The sequence below is a fragment of the Crotalus tigris genome, unplaced genomic scaffold (genome assembly GCF_016545835.1).
Source record: "Crotalus tigris isolate CLP2741 ecotype Arizona unplaced genomic scaffold, ASM1654583v1 scf7180000024342.5246164, whole genome shotgun sequence".
Taxonomy (NCBI): domain Eukaryota; kingdom Metazoa; phylum Chordata; class Lepidosauria; order Squamata; family Viperidae; genus Crotalus; species Crotalus tigris.
Window position 1 is genome coordinate 893,360 of NW_024100512.1, and position 17,600 is coordinate 910,959.

At 39.7% G+C, this 17,600-nt stretch overlaps 1 protein-coding gene across 34 annotated transcripts in view; it reads left to right on the forward strand.

The window, feature by feature from the left end:
* Positions 1–15,412, forward strand: part of CADPS (calcium dependent secretion activator) — a 448,877-nt gene extending 433,465 nt beyond the window's left edge. For 20 of the 34 annotated variants that reach the window (XM_039326627.1, XM_039326617.1, XM_039326629.1 and 17 more), the window contains 2 exons: positions 6,908–7,012; positions 14,023–14,202. In XM_039326627.1, the coding sequence (XP_039182561.1) occupies positions 6,908–7,012; positions 14,023–14,202 (285 nt within the window). Of the gene's footprint in view, positions 1–6,907; positions 7,013–14,022 lie in introns of all 34 variants that reach the window. The other 14 variants (XM_039326616.1, XM_039326619.1, XM_039326630.1 and 11 more) reach the window with 1 other exon arrangement.
* The last annotated feature ends 2,188 nt before the right edge of the window (positions 15,413–17,600 follow it).

Here is a 17,600-nt window from a genome sequence, read left to right on the forward strand (position 1 = left end):
TTTTCTTTCCACTTGGCCATCCTGATTGAAGGACCCATTCAATTCTCCACCAGGGAAGGGAGCTGTTTCAAGAGTTGGGGTGTTCTACCAGTCAGAGTAAGGAAGTCCAGCAGCAGTTCCTTTGGCTTTTGCATATTCCCAACTATCCTCTTGAGTCCCCTTTGTCCTTCCTTTCCTTCCCTCCTCAGCAGCCCTCTTCTCTCAGTCTTTTAACTCATCAAGCATTAAGTTGGGGGGGGGGGAATGCATTCCCTGTTGACGTAACTTACTCTCAAGGAAGAGATGTTCCCTTCACCTCACCAAATAGTAAAAAGAGTCTAAGAAGACAGACCTTAATCTCAGAATACAATCACATTGTGCTAAATGTGCTGAATTTGCCAGCTGAATGTAGATTAAACAGAAAAGCCTCTTTCATCCTGTCTACACTTCATAGAAAGTTCTGATTGGCTGGTTTTCTGCGTAAGCAAACAGAGAGAGCCAACAGGAGTTTGCCAGAAGAGTTCAACAGGAGGATGAGAAGGGACAGATCAGAGAAACCATGTGTTCTGAAAGAGGGCATGCTAAGCTGTGATGCTAAGCTGGGAAAAACATATATTGAATGGCTGCAGGTTGCAAGATCTGTATCCTGCTGGTTGCTTGGTGCTGGTGATTGAGGAATTGCTTTCGAGTAAGTAGAGTGTGAAAGATAAGATAAGATAAGATAAGATAAGATAAGATAAGATAAGATAAGATAAGATAACCTTTATTGTCATAAATAAAGAGGAATATAAGACACCAAATTCCAGCAATGGACCTCACTAAGCAACTGAACTGGAAACAGTAATCAGGAATGGAATGGAATGGAATGGAATAGAATAGAATAGAATAGAATAGAATAGAATAGAATAGAATAGAATAGAATAGAATAGAATAGAATAGAATAGAATTATTGTCATTGTGTAACTCACAACAAAATTAAGTGCTGTCCATAGTGCACACTACACACAAGTAAAAACCACAAATAAGAACCTACATTATATACACACATCCTTCACACTCTATTCACCCTTGTGCTGCCCCTAATATTGCACTTACTAGATAAATTTAAATCGTTATCTGCGACAAATTTTCAGTTAAGTGTTTGTATTGGGCGACCATAAGAACTTGAGGAGGGAACAAAAAGAAATAGGAATCTAAATCTGTGACCAGTAGTGCTTGTAACATGTTTGCCTTCCTAGCTGAAAATAATCTAGCATACATTTCCAGCAGATTAAAGTTCGCAGCAGTCCTTGAAGAAGAAGTAAAAACATTGGACTAATACTTGGCCATATTTTGGCCAATGACAAAAGAAAGGAATTATCAGTTCAAAGAAAAGCTGTGCATCAGAAATGGGGCAAGCAACTCTTCCTAAGGAAGACAGGAGGAGGAAACCAGTGGATGAAAATAACAAGAAGAAAGAGACTCTGCTCTATTAAAACTTGCCAGGCGAAACCAGCTATAAGCATTCAAAAGAAGAATGGGAGACAAACTTGCTTTTGTTCATGCCGGAAGCACCTAAGATGCTTCCCAGTTGAAAAGATTTACCAGTGACATCACTGTTGCTCAGTGGATGCCCAGTTAGGAGCTCCTTTCATTTGCCCGTTAATGTGCCCATCAAATGGTACCTGTCTATCTACTTGCAATTATACACTTTCGAACTGCTAGTTTGGGAAGAGCTGGTCTGTGGAAAAATCTTTCTCCACAGAACCGGTCCCTGGTGCCCAAAGTTTGGGGACCTAGAGTGTGAGATTTTGATTATTCCAAAAGTTACTTTACGGCTCAGGTGGCATGGCACAGACATAAATTCAGGTTTTGCGCTCTTCAGTCGATTGATTGGTGGGGGCACAGATTGGTTCATGGTGTGTTTCCTACCTTTTCTTAGCTTTCCAACTTTGGCAGGAATGAACGCAATTATAACGCCTGCTTCAAACCATTTTGAAGGATCAGGTAGTACCAAGAATGTGTAAATTCTGAAAGGCCTGTCACTATATTTAAAGCTTCAGTGCTGTTGTTGATAGAAATAACTCCCACTGCTAAGAATAAGGAATGAGTTCAGATAAAGTAGAGTTCTTTTTTACATTATCACAAGGGAAGGCAGAACAGCTTTTAAAAATGAAAACAACAAAAGTTATGAGTTTTAAAAGCTGCTCAGAATTTTATCCATGACATAAGTTGAAAAAGTCATATACCATTGTATATTATTACTAGAAAGAAAAGTGTGTGACATTCTGTTAAAGTTATTCTTTCCAACCATGTTCATGTTGGTTGAGAATTATGTGAGCTAAAATCCAATGGGAGCCTCCAATGAGGAAAAAGCTGTTCTAAGGGAACTAATCACTCATAGTAAAACTAGAATATTTTCGGTATAATTATATTAGGGATCCATGAGCACCCATAGCGACATTGTTAATTAGTTAGAAATGGTAAACAAGTGAATTATTCTGAGAACTGGGAAAATGTCATTTTTAGAAACCTATATTCTAGTAAAGAATATAATTGTTATCCATTCTTTATTTTTTTATATATACATAACTCAACATGGTGAACATACCATAACTCTATGAGATAGGTTGGGCTGAAAGAAAGTTACTGGCCCAAAGTCACCCAGCTGCCTTCCTACCTAAGGCTGAACTAGAACTCACAGTCTCCCAGTTTCTAACCTGGTGCCTTAACCATCCAACCAAACTTGTGAGTCTTATCAAATTTTATCAAAATTATTTGTCATAATATATGGGCAAATGGAAAGAAGGCACCTCTAAAATGGTTACAAAAGCATAACTTGTACACTTTCAGTTTTAGACCCCTTCATTCCAACAATTCTCCCAAATAAATAGCATAAGAAATCAGTGGTTCAGATTGCTTTGTGCCATTCCTATCTGAGATGCAAGATGATAGAACAGCTAAGATATGGAAACAGGACTGGAGAAATCTATATTTAAATTGCCATAGAAATTCACTGAGAGACTTTAGGTCAATTATTCTTTTTTAACCCTACCTTCATTGTTGGATTTCAGAATGGGTATAAAATGTAGGCATATTCCCCTTATAACAGCGGTTCTCAACCTATGGGTCGCGACCCCATTTGGGGTCGATCGACCATTTTTGGGGGGTCGCCAAAGAAGGCGATCCGCCATTTTCTCCCCTCAGGGGGCACCGCCGCGCATACGCGCCACGCATGGGGGCGCCACCACACATGCGCGCCATGCATGGGGGCGCGCCACACATGCGCGCCATGCATGGGGCGGCGCCACGCATGCACAGAACGTTTGTGTGATGGGGGGCGCCGTCACACAAACGTTGAGAACCACTGGTTTATAAACTGCCCTGAGCTCTTGGAGAATGCATGCAGGAGTTTTCAGGATCCAGAATATGGCAATAATCTGTCCACATTGTCCTTGAACCAAACTGAATACCAGTATAGGTGTGATATTGGCTGTGTACAATAAAAGGTGAAAGGTGTTACCTGGATAATGCTTTGGATACAAGTTTAGTGCTAATTAATGTCACTGGAGTATGGAAGGAAAAGTACAGTATAAATAATATTGGCCTTCACTGCCAATTCTTTTTATAAACTTAGGGCAGCAGATATACAGTATCTTAACTGCTGCTGTGTTTCTTCACAGACAAAAGCTGATGGACAATACTATCTCCTTTAAGCAATATATTATTTTTTATTCATTCATATAAGCTTCTATGTAAACTGGCTTTTATCCTTTTTATGTGTTACACTGATATATCGCTGGGCCATTTGAAATGTGCATTCTGAAAAAAAATGGCTCTGAAGTCATGTTCTCCTTTGATTGACAATTTCTTTTTTTGTTGTTGTTGTTATAACTTTTATTGTTTTATCAATTTTTAAAATACAAAGAAAAATAAAAATAGGAAATTAAGAAAAGAAAAAAGAAAGGGGGAAAGAAAATATGATATACGAGGAAAGAAAGAAAACACGTTGACTTCTGACACTTTTTAAGTATAAGATAACAACATTAAACCTCATTTTTTTACTTTTACACATTAGTATGTAACTAGCCATTTCTATAACAACAAATCTATCTAATTGGCAAAACCAAAGTCAAAGTTTCATATACTTTTTTCATCACAAGCACAAAATCCAGAAGTGCTTGTGAAATAAAAAATGTAAATATATTCTCCTCTTTGAATAGAACAGCCAATTAAACCATTACTGCTTTATCTTCCTGGCTGTTGAAATAATACGTATTTCTGTTTGCACTTAATAATCTTTTATCACCATTTATACTAGCAAAATTCCCTGTTTTCTTTCAGATTGGCAATTCCTTGATAAGGATGACCATTAAAATCTGTTGAAATTTTATTAAGGGATAATTTTCTATCTTGGCAGAAAAATTGATACCACCTTGGTCATAAGGCTCCAAATTTGACCTCTTTAAAATTAAGAGGAGGCAAAGTATCCAAAGGGAAATTGTCCTGTGGTTGGATATATTTTGTTAATAAAGATAATCCACCCAAAATCAATAGTCTTTGCAAACAAATGCCAAGCACGTGCATGAAGATATTTTCCTGAATTCTGTGAGAGCTATTGTCTATTAAGGATGGTGACCTTGATAATTGACATTAATAGCACTCAGCAACTAGCTTTTCTACTGTTAAGTGGAGTATAATAGTGCATTCCGTATTCAACTTTTGTCATTAAAGCTACAATACTACATGCACTTCACTCAGATCTATGCAATAGAACTTATTTCCATATAAAAACATTTAGGCTTGCATTGCCAGCTACACATTTTAATTTACCATATTTTCAGCGCAACTTATTTCTTTTAACATTATTCTGAAGTCCCACTGTGTCCACTGGAGCTGAGTTAAATCTGTGTAGGATTCCAGCCTTAATTGCTTTATTTCGTGAATACATTAATTTGGACAGAGAACAATTGTTTTCACAAAAAAGTGTCAGGTAGTGGGAGTAAGATAAATACTACTAATATTGTTGTTTAAGAGAGAAACATATTTTTTTTGGGGGGGAAAGAGTAGCACATTGATCTGAACTTATTTAAAGTAAATGTTAACAGCAAACAGAGTTGTCACCAAATTCCTGAAAATCTTTATGTCTAACCCTAAATTGCAACCCATTAGCTGTCACTGAGATTGAAAAAGTGATGAGGTTACATGGGTGGAAAAGAATGAGTAGCTATTAAACAAGCAATCCCTCATTACCCTGCAAAGCTGAAGTGATAAATATTTATGAGGTAGCTTCTGTCCAAAAGCCTGAAGATAAGAGGAGTGTTTTATTTGTGATGGTCAAAAAAAAAAGGCAGAGCTGAGTAATTTAGAGTAAGTTACAGAGTGAAAAACTTACCCTCTTGAATTGGTGTGCAAGACAAATAAGAAAAGTGGGGGGATTGCCTCACAACGTAAGCTGTCACACCCCTCCTCCTCTGCCCCAGGGATCTCATGGAGAATTTGGCACCCCTCCATCCACAAAGAAAATGCTAACTCTGCTTCCCCACCAGACCTGCCTCAACATTCATCCATGCCAGGGAAGATATTTCCATTCACAGCTCCATTAATATAGAGAACTACCTCAAGCTCATTATTCAGTATTGATTTAAGACTGCTTTCTTATCTTCGACAGATGACTCACTAGATGAAGTGTGGGAGGTGAAGCTTTTCCCAGGGTGCAGATACTCTGCTAGAAAATATGTTGGGATACCTTAATAAAAAGTGACTTGAATAGAAATGGCTACTATGTACTTCCCTGACTTTCTTTAAAAGTATAGTCTTAGTAAGGCCAAGCTCACATATGCCAAAGATTTGGAGTTTGAAATAATAATATAAGAGAGAAGGATAAAGCAGTAGATAGAGAAGTTAAGTTCTTCCCTTGCATGCTCTTTTTAGGCCTACTTTTCTCTCACCCATCTAGCATGGTTAACTAGATATGAACACCAAGTCAAGCTCTTCCCTTCCGCTGCCTACAGCTGCTCTTCTCCAAATTACATCATTAGAGACCTAGTTCCCTCATCCAGAGATGCCATCGAGAATCTGATTTAACTCCAGGCTGGGGAAAAAACAGTAATATTAGCAGGGATAAAGAGCACATGAATTCCAAATACATGGTAGTTCTTGGACCAAGGTTTATGAGAGCCTTGATTTTTATGACATCTTTATTTTCATAGCAATTTTAAAAGATTAGGGCAAAATGGACAGAATGGCGAGCTGAAATAGTTTCTGTGATTCCTCTTCTTTTTCTGATCAACATTTGGATATTGTTGCTTCCATCTTTTCAAGTGTTATTTATGGCTGCATGAATTGTAGGAGCAGATATTCTGGTTGGAAAACTTGGTGTGAGCAACTTGAAATGTGGACGTGTGCACTAGTGACTTTCTGCCCTGCCCACTTGGCCATCTCAAAGGTGGCACAGCCACAAGGGAAACTAATAGATGAAAATCAGCTATGATTAATGTTTATAACCCACTTCTACTCTTTAAATATTTGGAAGCAAAAACCACAGTAAATGCAGATGCAGCCAGTCTAAAGAAGGTATTAAACATCCATGCCTCTCCATTCATCTGAAGCATGTCAATATTAAACAGCAAAGTTATTTTAAATGGTATCATATAAGGCAAAGGCACCATTAGTATTTGGGAATGTATTTTAAGGAGGAAAAAAAATCAAACCCTAATTCCAGATTGGATGGATACGGAAACCTATTGGGCCATATGCTGAGAATTGTTAAACATCAATGATCCAAATGTTTCTTTTGTCTTTAAGTGTGCGTTCTAATTTTGGGTCTGAATGTTTACAGTGAAGAGATCAAACCTAATAAGACCTGATAGTTATCAAAATGTGTTTATAAGTATATACAATTTGTATTGCTTGACATGTCCCTGGAGAGCTCTTGCTTGTTTTGCAGCAATGGTACACCAGCTCCATGAACATCGTTTGCACTTGGCTAACAGACCGCATGGACCTTCAGCTTCACATCTATCAACTAAAAACCCTTATTAGAATAGTAAAGGTAAGCTTGCCTAATGTAGTTGTGTTACTTGGAAATAGATTCTGCTCTCAGTCAGAAAGGAAGTGCCAATTAAATCAAAGCATGAGGCCCATTTGTAGATATGGACCTTACTCTCCATCTGCCATATTGAACAAAGTCAAAACGATATTGACAAAATATTCATCCAAGAGAGTGAAGATGGAGGAAACATAGCAGGCAATTGTAGCAATTTGTCCATGAATCAGCGTCATTTATTCTTCATGTTCTGTACAACTCTGAAATCAGTCACACTGGGATATTTCTAATACTAGGTTTGGGACCTTGGAGGTCTTCTAGTCCAACCCCCTGCCCAAGGCAGGAGTCCTGATTACCCAGAAGGGTAATATCTCTCACACTAACATTATTCTAGTTCAGTGATGGCAAACCTTTTGAGCTTGGCAGGTCAAAAATTTGTAAAAAGACTAACTTGACTCTGCTGGCATCTCTCTCTCTCACACACACACACACAGAGAGACAGACAGACAGACAGACAGACAGACAGACAGACAGACAGACAAGAAACAATTCTCTATCTCCCCTCTCCTCCCACTTAGACCATTCTGAACAGTGGCATTTGGCAACAGTGTTGAGGCTCACGTGAAGTAGAGGTCAAGGCCCTGACTCAGTCCTAGCAGCCCCACTGCCACTTAAAAAGACTGGCTGTTGCCATTCCCCAAAGCACATGATCCTTAGGAAATGCTGGGATCGCCCCAGGATCTTCCATTCATTGCTAACATTCAAGTGTTGACAGGGCCCTGCAGCCTACCGAACACTGCTCTGGGTCACACAAGGCCTTCCTTCTTGAAATGGCTTCAAAATATGCTCTTTTGTAGCCTCTGCAGCCTCCAAAACCTGCATGAAAGCATGCCTCCTTCTCATATGACTTTTGCCACTTCAGAGACAAGAGCATACCTCATTCTTGCACAGTCTCCAAAAACTTCAGTGGGAACAAGGCGTGCTTTCAAGAATAGTTCTTGGGTGTTGGTGAACACTGGCATAAATGCTGCCATGTCACCCAAAACATCATGATGGGTCAGCTTTGGCACAAGTGTCATAGGTTCACCATCACTGCTCTAGTTCCTTCCATTTCATCAAATGAAACAGGAGCCAACCTAGACAAAGGCAGGGAACCATATGAGGATAAACGATTACCGTGAGTCTCTGCGCAATCTTCTCTAGCAGAGCTAGAAGGATCTCTTAATCTGCCCCCTTCTATATGTAGAAAGGGAGCAAAAGATACTACCCAAAATTGTTGGGTAACAAACTTCACTACTGATTTTCACTTTCAGGGACTTGAAAGATCCTTAAAAACACATGCCGTATCAGAACAGCACACATAATTAAAACAATTTCTCTTACAATAGATGCTGACAACATTTAAAAAGGGGTTATACACAAAACAAGAAGATCTCCTTAATATAACTCTGTGTGTGTGTGTGTGTGTGTGTGTGTGTGTGTACGAGTGCGTGTATGTGTTGGATGGATGGATGGATGATAATTATTTCAGTGTGAAATCTCAGTGGCTTACGTAAAATAATAAGATCTCAGGAGGAGGTAAATACATATTTGATCATTTTTGGTTCCATGTGATATATTTTGCAGAAGAGGAAAATTATATACTTTAGAAAAGAAGTCATGAATAAATTACTAACATGGTTTTTAATTTTCAAAATAAAAGCAATAGGTATTAGCACGTTATTATTATGTGTTAGCTTGGGAACACCGAAAAACACGGGAAGTGTCTTTTGTACTATTAGACTACAGAAAAGCCTCTTTTTAAAAAAAAAAATAACAGTTTCTCTAGACATAAGAGACATGCAAAACACAATGTTAAATAGTACGTGAATCTAACTAATACTTGTATTTTTAGGATGTCATTGAATTCTGTGAAACCAACAAAACCAAAAAACTTCACAAACTTAGACAAAATTTTGATAAACAAATGGCTCTTGACACCTAAGACAGTTCACAGCCCCATTTATTCTCATAATACTCAAAGAAGTTTTATTTAAATGGAAAGATGGGGCCATTGCTCCCCCCCCCAACAACTCGGAGGCAGCCACAATTTTATCAGAGTGATGAAATATGCATCACAATATCATGAAGCAAATTTTGTTCCTTACCTACTTGATACTACGACACAAGTGTGAAAGGGAGACAGTTGTGTCGTGATTTCATAGCACACCTTCCTCTGCCCTTTGCCCTGCCCTGCAGCTATCCCTGCCATGTCTATGACATTTTTATACAAACGTTTGCTACTCTAGACCTCCCTTTGTTTGGTTCACTTCCAGTTTTCATGTGTGACATGGGAACAGCCTTCCCCGTTCCCATATGCATTTCCACAATTTTTACTCCATAATTATTATTCTGAAATATTCTGTGCTGTGTCATAAAATACAATCTTCTAAAAAGCCTTGTTCAGTCCTCCAGTTGCTTTTCCCCCATTATGAAAACTGTTTTTAGAAAATCCTAGGCAATAAGAAGTCAGAATAATTGCTATAATGCTGGTTTAAGATACTGTCATAGGTCCCATTCTTTCAGAAGGAAGACTGTATTCTGTAGAACAGAGGTCCCCAACCTTTGAGGCACCCGACCGGTTCCGTGGAGAAAGATTTTTCCATGGACTGGAAGGTGTATGGTTTTGTGTGCTGCCTGCCTCCCACAAAGCTGCCTCCCACAGCTTTGCTTGTTTTTGTTGGCATGCTGTGGCCCAGTACTGGTCCCAGGACCAGGGGCTGGGGACCCCTACTGTAGAATACAAACTCTAGATAACTGTTAAAATCAAAGATGCATGAAAAGGAAAGGCTCAACATCCTTCTTTAAGATTTACCTCATGGAAGGAAGTCAGACACATTGAACAACAGCACCCATATGACCTCCTATTTCAGGAGTGCCAAACTGCTGGCCCACAGGCTGGATGCATCATAGCAAAACTGATGCATCATAGCGAAACCTCACCCACCCCTTTGCCGGCAATGGCAAAAAGTTGTGATACGTCACGACACATCAAGTGACGTTGCGAGTTTGACACCTCTGTCCTATTTCATCAATCACAATGGCTTCCAACCTGATCCAGTTAAGAGCATGCATGCATGAGAACAGGCGTCTGCTAGTCCAGCTTTATCAGTCCAAATAATTCTTCTCAAAATGGGTACAGATACAATCAATCTGTGATCTCTTGTAGCAAATGAAGCTTTGTGCATATAGCTTTAATCAGATTATCAGCCAAAGCCTAATTTTCATTTCATTTTGCAAGAGAAGACTATCAATTGGCTTCTCTTTGTCACATACCTTGTTCTAGCATATCTACAGATTTACCATTAGCTGTTCTCTCAATAGCGATACAAATGTTTAAAATATAAATGCGTAAAAAGAAAAAATAGAACATGCAGAAAAGGAAAAAATTGAAAGAAAAATAGTAAAGAAAGAAAAATAAGAATATAATAAAGAAAAAGAATATATATATATATATATATATATATATATATATATATATATATATATATATATAGGTCTTTGGTTGTTCGGGTTTTCTCCCGCGTAAAATTTGAAGTGTCTTGGCAACGTTTCGACGAAGTCACATTCGTCATCTTCAGGCTGGTGTTTTTAGCTTCTTGCTTTGAGCAGCAATGTGTGGTTTTAGCTGTTTCTTCCTTTTAACTGCCAGTGGGGGTATGAACTGATTGGATGGGAGCTTGGCTGTGTTCTGATTGGGTGGAGGTGTGTTCTGAATGGTTAGGGGCTTGGCTGTGCTCTGATTGGCTGGGGGAGTGTTCTGTTTGGTTGTGCTCAGGTTAGTCTGAGTTGCAGAGGGGTTTAAGATTTTGGGGTTAGGGAGTCGTTTGTCAATAAGGGCAGGTTTCCAAATGGCTGGTAGGCGGGAGGTATCATCTCGCTTGTTCATGCTGTGTGGGCGTTTTTCTATCTCGATGGCTTCTCTGATTATTCTGTTATTAAAATGTTCACTTTTGGCAATGGTTCTGGTATTTTTAAAGTCAATTTCGTGTCCTGTGGCTTTAAGGTGTTGGACCAGGGAAGATGTTGGTTCCTCTTTTTTGACTGAGTTCTTATGTTCTTCAATGCGTGCACTTATTCTTCTGTTGGTTTGTCCGATGTATGTGGTGGGACAAGTGGTGCATGGGATTTCGTATACTCCTTGATTTTCTAATTCAATTTTATCTTTGGGGTTTCTAAGGATGGTGGATATTTTTCTGTTTGTGCAGAATGCTGTTTTGATGTTGTGTTTATGGAGGATCTTACTGATTCTGTCTGTGGTGCCTTTTATGTATGGGAGGAGGGCTTTGCCGTTTTCTTGTTCTTTGTCTTGGATTTTGGTGGGGGTTTCTTTTTGGATTAGGTTTGTAATCTTATTTCTATGGAATCCATTGGATGTTAGTACATTGGTGAGAGTGTGTAGTTCGGGTTTTAGGTGTTGTTCGTCAGCTAAGCGTTTTGTTCTGGAGATGAGTGTCTTGGCTACAGAGTTGATCTGTGCTGGGTGGTGGTGTGAGAGAGCGTGCAGATAGCGGTTTGTGTGTGTTTTCTTCTGGTAGATGGTGTGTCCTAGGGAGCCATTGGATTTCTTGTAGACTAAGACATCCAGGAAGGGAAGTTGGTTGTTAGCTTCTGTTTCCATGGTGAACTGTATTTTGGGGTGTAGGCTGTTGAGGTGTGTGAGGAAGTTGTCCAGTTTTTCTTTCCCATGTGGCCAGATTATGAAGGTGTCGTCTACATATCTGAGCCAGAGTTTGGGTTTGTGATCCGATTTTTCTAGAGCTTGGGTTTCAAAGTGTTCCATGTAGAGGTTGGCAGATCCCTTAGAAACCCCAAAGATAAAATTGAATTAGAAAATCAAGGAGTATACAAATCCCATCACCACTTGTCCCACCTCTGCCAACCTCTACATGGAACACTTTGAAACCCAAGCTCTAGAAAAATCGGATCACAAACCCAAACTCTGGCTCAGATATGTAGACGACACCTTCATAATCTGGCCACATGGGAAAGAAAAACTGGACAACTTCCTCACACACCTCAACAGCCTACACCCCAAAATACAGTTCACCGTGGAAACAGAAGCTAACAACCAACTTCCCTTCCTGGATGTCTTAGTCTACAAGAAATCCAATGGCTCCCTAGGACACACCATCTACCAGAAGAAAACACACACAAACCGCTATCTGCACGCTCTCTCACACCACCACCCAGCACAGATCAACTCTGTAGCCAAGACACTCATCTCCAGAACAAAACGCTTAGCTGACGAACAACACCTAAAACCGAACTACACACTCTCACCAATGTACTAACATCCAATGGATTCCAAAGAAATAAGATTACAAACCTAATCCAAAAAGAAACCCCCACTAAAATCCAAGACAAAGAACAAGAAAACGGCAAAGCCCTCCTCCCATACATAAAAGGCACCACAGACAGAATCAGTAAGATCCTCCATAAACACAACATCAAAACAGCATTCTGCACAAACAGAAAAATATCCACCATCCTTAGAAACCCCAAAGATAAAATTGAATTAGAAAATCAAGGAGTATACGAAATCCCATGCACCACTTGTCCCACCACATACATCGGACAAACCAACAGAAGAATAAGTGCACGCATTGAAGAACATAAGAACTCAGTCAAAAAAGAGGAACCAACATCTTCCCTGGTCCAACACCTTAAAGCCACAGGACATGAAATTGACTTTAAAAATACCAGAACCATTGCCAAAAGTGAACATTTTAATAACAGAATAATCAGAGAAGCCATCGAGATAGAAAAACGCCCACACAGCATGAACAAGCGAGATGATACCTCCCGCCTACCAGCCATTTGGAAACCTGCCCTTATTGACAAACGACTCCCTAACCCCAAAATCTTAAACCCCTCTGCAACTCAGATTAACCTGAGCACAACCAAACAGAACACTCCCCCAGCCAATCAGAGCACAGCCAAGCCCCTAACCATTCAGAACACACCTCCACCCAATCAGAACACAGCCAAGCTCCCACCCAATCAGTTCATACCCCCACTGGCAGTTAAAAGGAAGAAACAGCTAAGACCACACATTGCTGCTCAAGCAAGAAGCTAAAAACACCAGCCTGAAGATGACGAATGTGACTTCGTCGAAACGTTGCCAAGACACTTCCAATTTTACGCGGGAGAAAACCCGAACAACCAAAGACCTATATACAAATACCCGCGAAAACCTCAGAAAACAAATATATATATATATATATATATATATATATATATATATATATATATATAATGACTTCCATCTTCGTCACAAGTATCAACCGTTTTAGTAACTTATCACCTTCTCTTAAAATATAACAAATGACCTCTTCTTCCCATATCCCATTTCTTATCTATAAACAAATCCCTAAAGCCTTGTTGCTTTAGTCCTGATCAACCAAAGTAGACATATCTATTTTAAATTTGATCAAATAAACCAACTTTATATTCCTTCTTTATACTTTTAACAATGTTGATCTTTAGCCCCTTCAAATAATTTCCTGGAACTTGATTTCTTTTCATTTTTTCTTTGTGCCATTTCACAAAACTCTACAAAGGTTTAACAAGCCCATTATCAGTATCTCAATAGCACATCATTGAACAATTGCACATCATTGAACAATTGTTTGGTTCCTTAATTTAATATTAAGGATGTAATATTAAAAGTAATATATTGTACAGTATACATCAGTTTAAAATTAAGAAACCAAACCTCTTTCTCTTGGTCTCAATGTGTATTCATAATTAGACATCCAGCACTATCAAATCATTTTACTTCAACTTCTCTATTTCTGCAGAAATAAGTTGAGAAATACTGGGGAATAAATACTATAGGATAGTATCTATTCCTATTAAAAGCAAAAATGCTTGAAACATATTTGGAAGCACGAAATCTAATTCCTGCTATTTCTGGGATGGTTTGGTTTGGATGTTTGGTCATGTTTTTCACAATGCCAACTTCTTCCTCCTAGAAAACATACAGAGATTTCCGATTGCAAGGAGTTCTGGATTCTACCTTGAATAGTAAAACCTATGACACAGTTCGAAACCGGCTGACTGTAGAAGAAGCCACAGCTTCAGTAAGCGAAGGTGGAGGACTCCAAGGGATCACCATGAAAGACAGCGATGAAGAAGATGAAGAGGATGATTAGATCTCCAAATTTAGAGTCCCCCAACCTGGATGTAGCCTGGAAACCAGTGCATGTAATCTAGTCGGTTATTCAATTAGCCACATTAGGAAATTTTCTGTCTGCTCTAAACGCCCATGAAAAGTCTACCAATACAACTCCCATTTTAGCTGTGTGGTTCTTAAGACTTAGCATCTCTGTTTCGATTCATTGAGTTTCCTGATTTCATATCTCTATGTTTATAAGCAATATGGAGCACCATTGTTTAAAACAGTTAATGGAAAATAAATCTGCATAGAAAACATACTAGGTGTGTCCCTATGATAATTAAAGTATAAATGACGTTTCATTAATGTACGTATATACATTGATGGTAAATTGTTGTGAAGACAATTGAAACAAGTACTTTCATATGTTTGTTTCTCTTCTATGGATGCCAACTGCTTCGAAACAGAGTAAGGCTACTACAAGACACCTATTTTGTACATTTGGGGGAGGAGGAATATAAACCAGAAGCTGGGATGATTCCTGTTTATTGTACCCAAGCACTTTTCTTCCAAAGTATACAGCTAACTTTGTAGAAGTGACTGACCACTGGAATCTTAGTCATCCATCTGCAGAATGGGTTGACCTTGGGCTGACCTTGATCACGTTGTCCTCCTTATGATTCTGAGCAGTTGCTTTATGTCAGCGTCTTGCCCCTCTCAATGTTACATTTTGTTCAGAGTTCCAATAACTGTGTTTGTAAAAAGGACTTTAATTCCAACCTTAGACTATACAGATGTGTTTATAATAATGAGGATGCTATAATAACAATAATGATAACGAACGACCATTTCTTTTCGTAGACTGTATCCATCATTTAAATCTCCTTTTGTTTTCATAATGGTTTTTATATCTTGTCATGTACATTGTATTTGGATCAGTAACGTGCATGTCCTTGCGTTTCCCCCCCCAAATCCTTTCCAGGAGCTTTTATTTTTTGTGTAATATAGTGGATTCATCTTGCTTTTTTGCCTTATACAAGCCGACAGTTGTAAAAGTGTGGGGACTGTGGCTTTTCAATAAATAACTGTTCAGATGTCCTGCTAATAAAACACTGGAGTCTTTTTATGTCTGCCTTAGGAAGAAGAAGAAGAAAAAAAAACATAAACAAACAAACAAAAAGATTAGTCAATTTAACAAGAATCCATGTAAGAGCTCTATCTTCTAGAATAAAGGAATTTTCTTTTCACCTGGGTGTTTTTTTTGACAAAAAAAAAAATTAGTTTGTGAATTTAGGGGCTCTTTTTCCAATTTGCTGTCTGAAGCAGATGAAAACATCAAGGCCCACCACCTTCCAAAGAAGCACCGCTGAACTCAGGAAGCCTGGCTGGGGAGGATGTTCTCAGACAGATGGTTCTCCAGTGCTACCAGTCAGAAGGCCCTCTTCAACCTTTCTTAATGGATTCTCTGTGCTCTCTCTATATATCAGTGGTTCTCAACCTGTGGGTCGGGATCCCATTTGGGGTCGAACGACCATTTCACGAGGGTCACCAAACAACGCAGTCTGCCATTTTTTTTCCCCTTTTCCTTAGCTGTGCTACTCCCTTTTATTCTATTGGCTTTTGAAAGCCAATAGAATAGACTCTCTTGAATAGAGTCTAATTCTATTGGCTTTCAAAAGCCAATAGGAATTGTCCAGGCTGTCTCTGCCCTGCTGAGCTGACCAAAAGTCCCATTCTGCAAACGGTGCTGCACCACTTGAGTAGTGCTCGACTTACGACCGGTTGGGGGTCGCGGCATTAAAAAGGTTGAGAACCACTGCTATATATATATATATATATATATATATATATATATATATATAATATATATATATATATATATGTGTGTGTGTTTTCAGTTCATACCCTCACTGGCAGTTAAAAGGAAGAAACAGCTAAAACCACACCTTGCTGCTCAAAGCAAGAAGCTAAAAACACCAGCCTGAAGATGACGAATGTGACTTCGTCGAAACGTTGCCAAGACACTTCCAATTTTACGCGGGAGAAAACCCGAACAACCAAAGACCTATATATATATATATATATATATAATTAGAAATAAAAACAAAAATGCGACCCTTGGGAGTATTCATATTGTCAAAATAATGATCACCAAGAGAATATCTATCAAAAATAGAATTTAATCCACCAAGCTTTCGTCAAATACATTTGACATCGTCAGGGTTAAAAGGCAAACGCCAGGGGAAGTCTTATATACAGTTGTTTAATGCCTGTTTCCGGCTCCTGGAGCGTGTCATCGGCCCCAGCTGATCGAGTTGAGTCCCAAGCACACGCCCCACATCAGCACCTATCCTCTTTCCGTTGCTAATTTGCATTCTGTCATACGTTACTCCGTTAGCTGTTTCAGGGTTGGTCAGGTTGGGGGTCAGGATCTTTTCTCCTCCCCTCCTCATAACTCCCCCATCATCCCACACACGGCTTCCCTTAGGGAGCGGGGGTGGGCAATTATTTAAATTGCTTCCAATATCCCTGCAAGCCCCAAGACCACTTTGATCTTGTTTATCTATCCCTCGGGGTCGTAACGCAGGCTCATAGTCACAGCCCATGCTATTCCTCCTCCCCTCCTCCTTCCCGTGAGTTCTCCTGAATGATCTACTGTTCGTTTCCACGCTCTCTCCCTTGCGCACACTCAAGATGTTTTCTGCCATTGTCCCATTGTCAGTGCCTTGTTGTTCCGTCCATTGTCGGTAAGCACCATTCCCACTCATCCCCAATTCTCCATTCTCACTCCGTACAGGGCTCTTCCCCTTTAATTGCAGTCACTGTTTCACTGCGCAGCTTTGTGTTGAGAATGTCAGAGGGGGGTGCCTTCCTCTGCTCGACTGGCTTTATGGGAGGCCGGATGGTTGCTATGGTAGTGGAGGATTCGATCCGTATGAGTGGGCTTCCGATAGACCTTATTTCTCCTTTCAAGGCAGTATATATGAGCAAGTCAAGGGCACACCGATGGGCTCCCCAATATCCAGCGTGGTGGCAGAAGCGGTTCTCCAACAATTAGAACATGAGGCCATGACCCGTCAACAGCCCAAGTTTTGGGCACGGTATGTTGACGACACCTTTGCTGTCGTCATCTAGCTGACTTTGGACGGAACAACAAGGCACTGACAATGGGACAATGGCAGAAAACATCTTGAGTGTGCGCAAGGGAGAGAGCGTGGAAACGAACAGTAGATCATTCAGGAGAACTCACGGGAAGGAGGAGGGGAGGAGGAATAGCATGGGCTGTGACTATGAGCCTGCGTTACAACCCCGAGGGATAGATAAACAAGATCAAAGTAGTCTTGGGGCTTGCAGGGATATTGGAAGCAATTTAAATAATTGCCCACCCCCGCTCCCTAAGGGAAGCCATGTATGGGATGGTGGGGGAGTTATGAG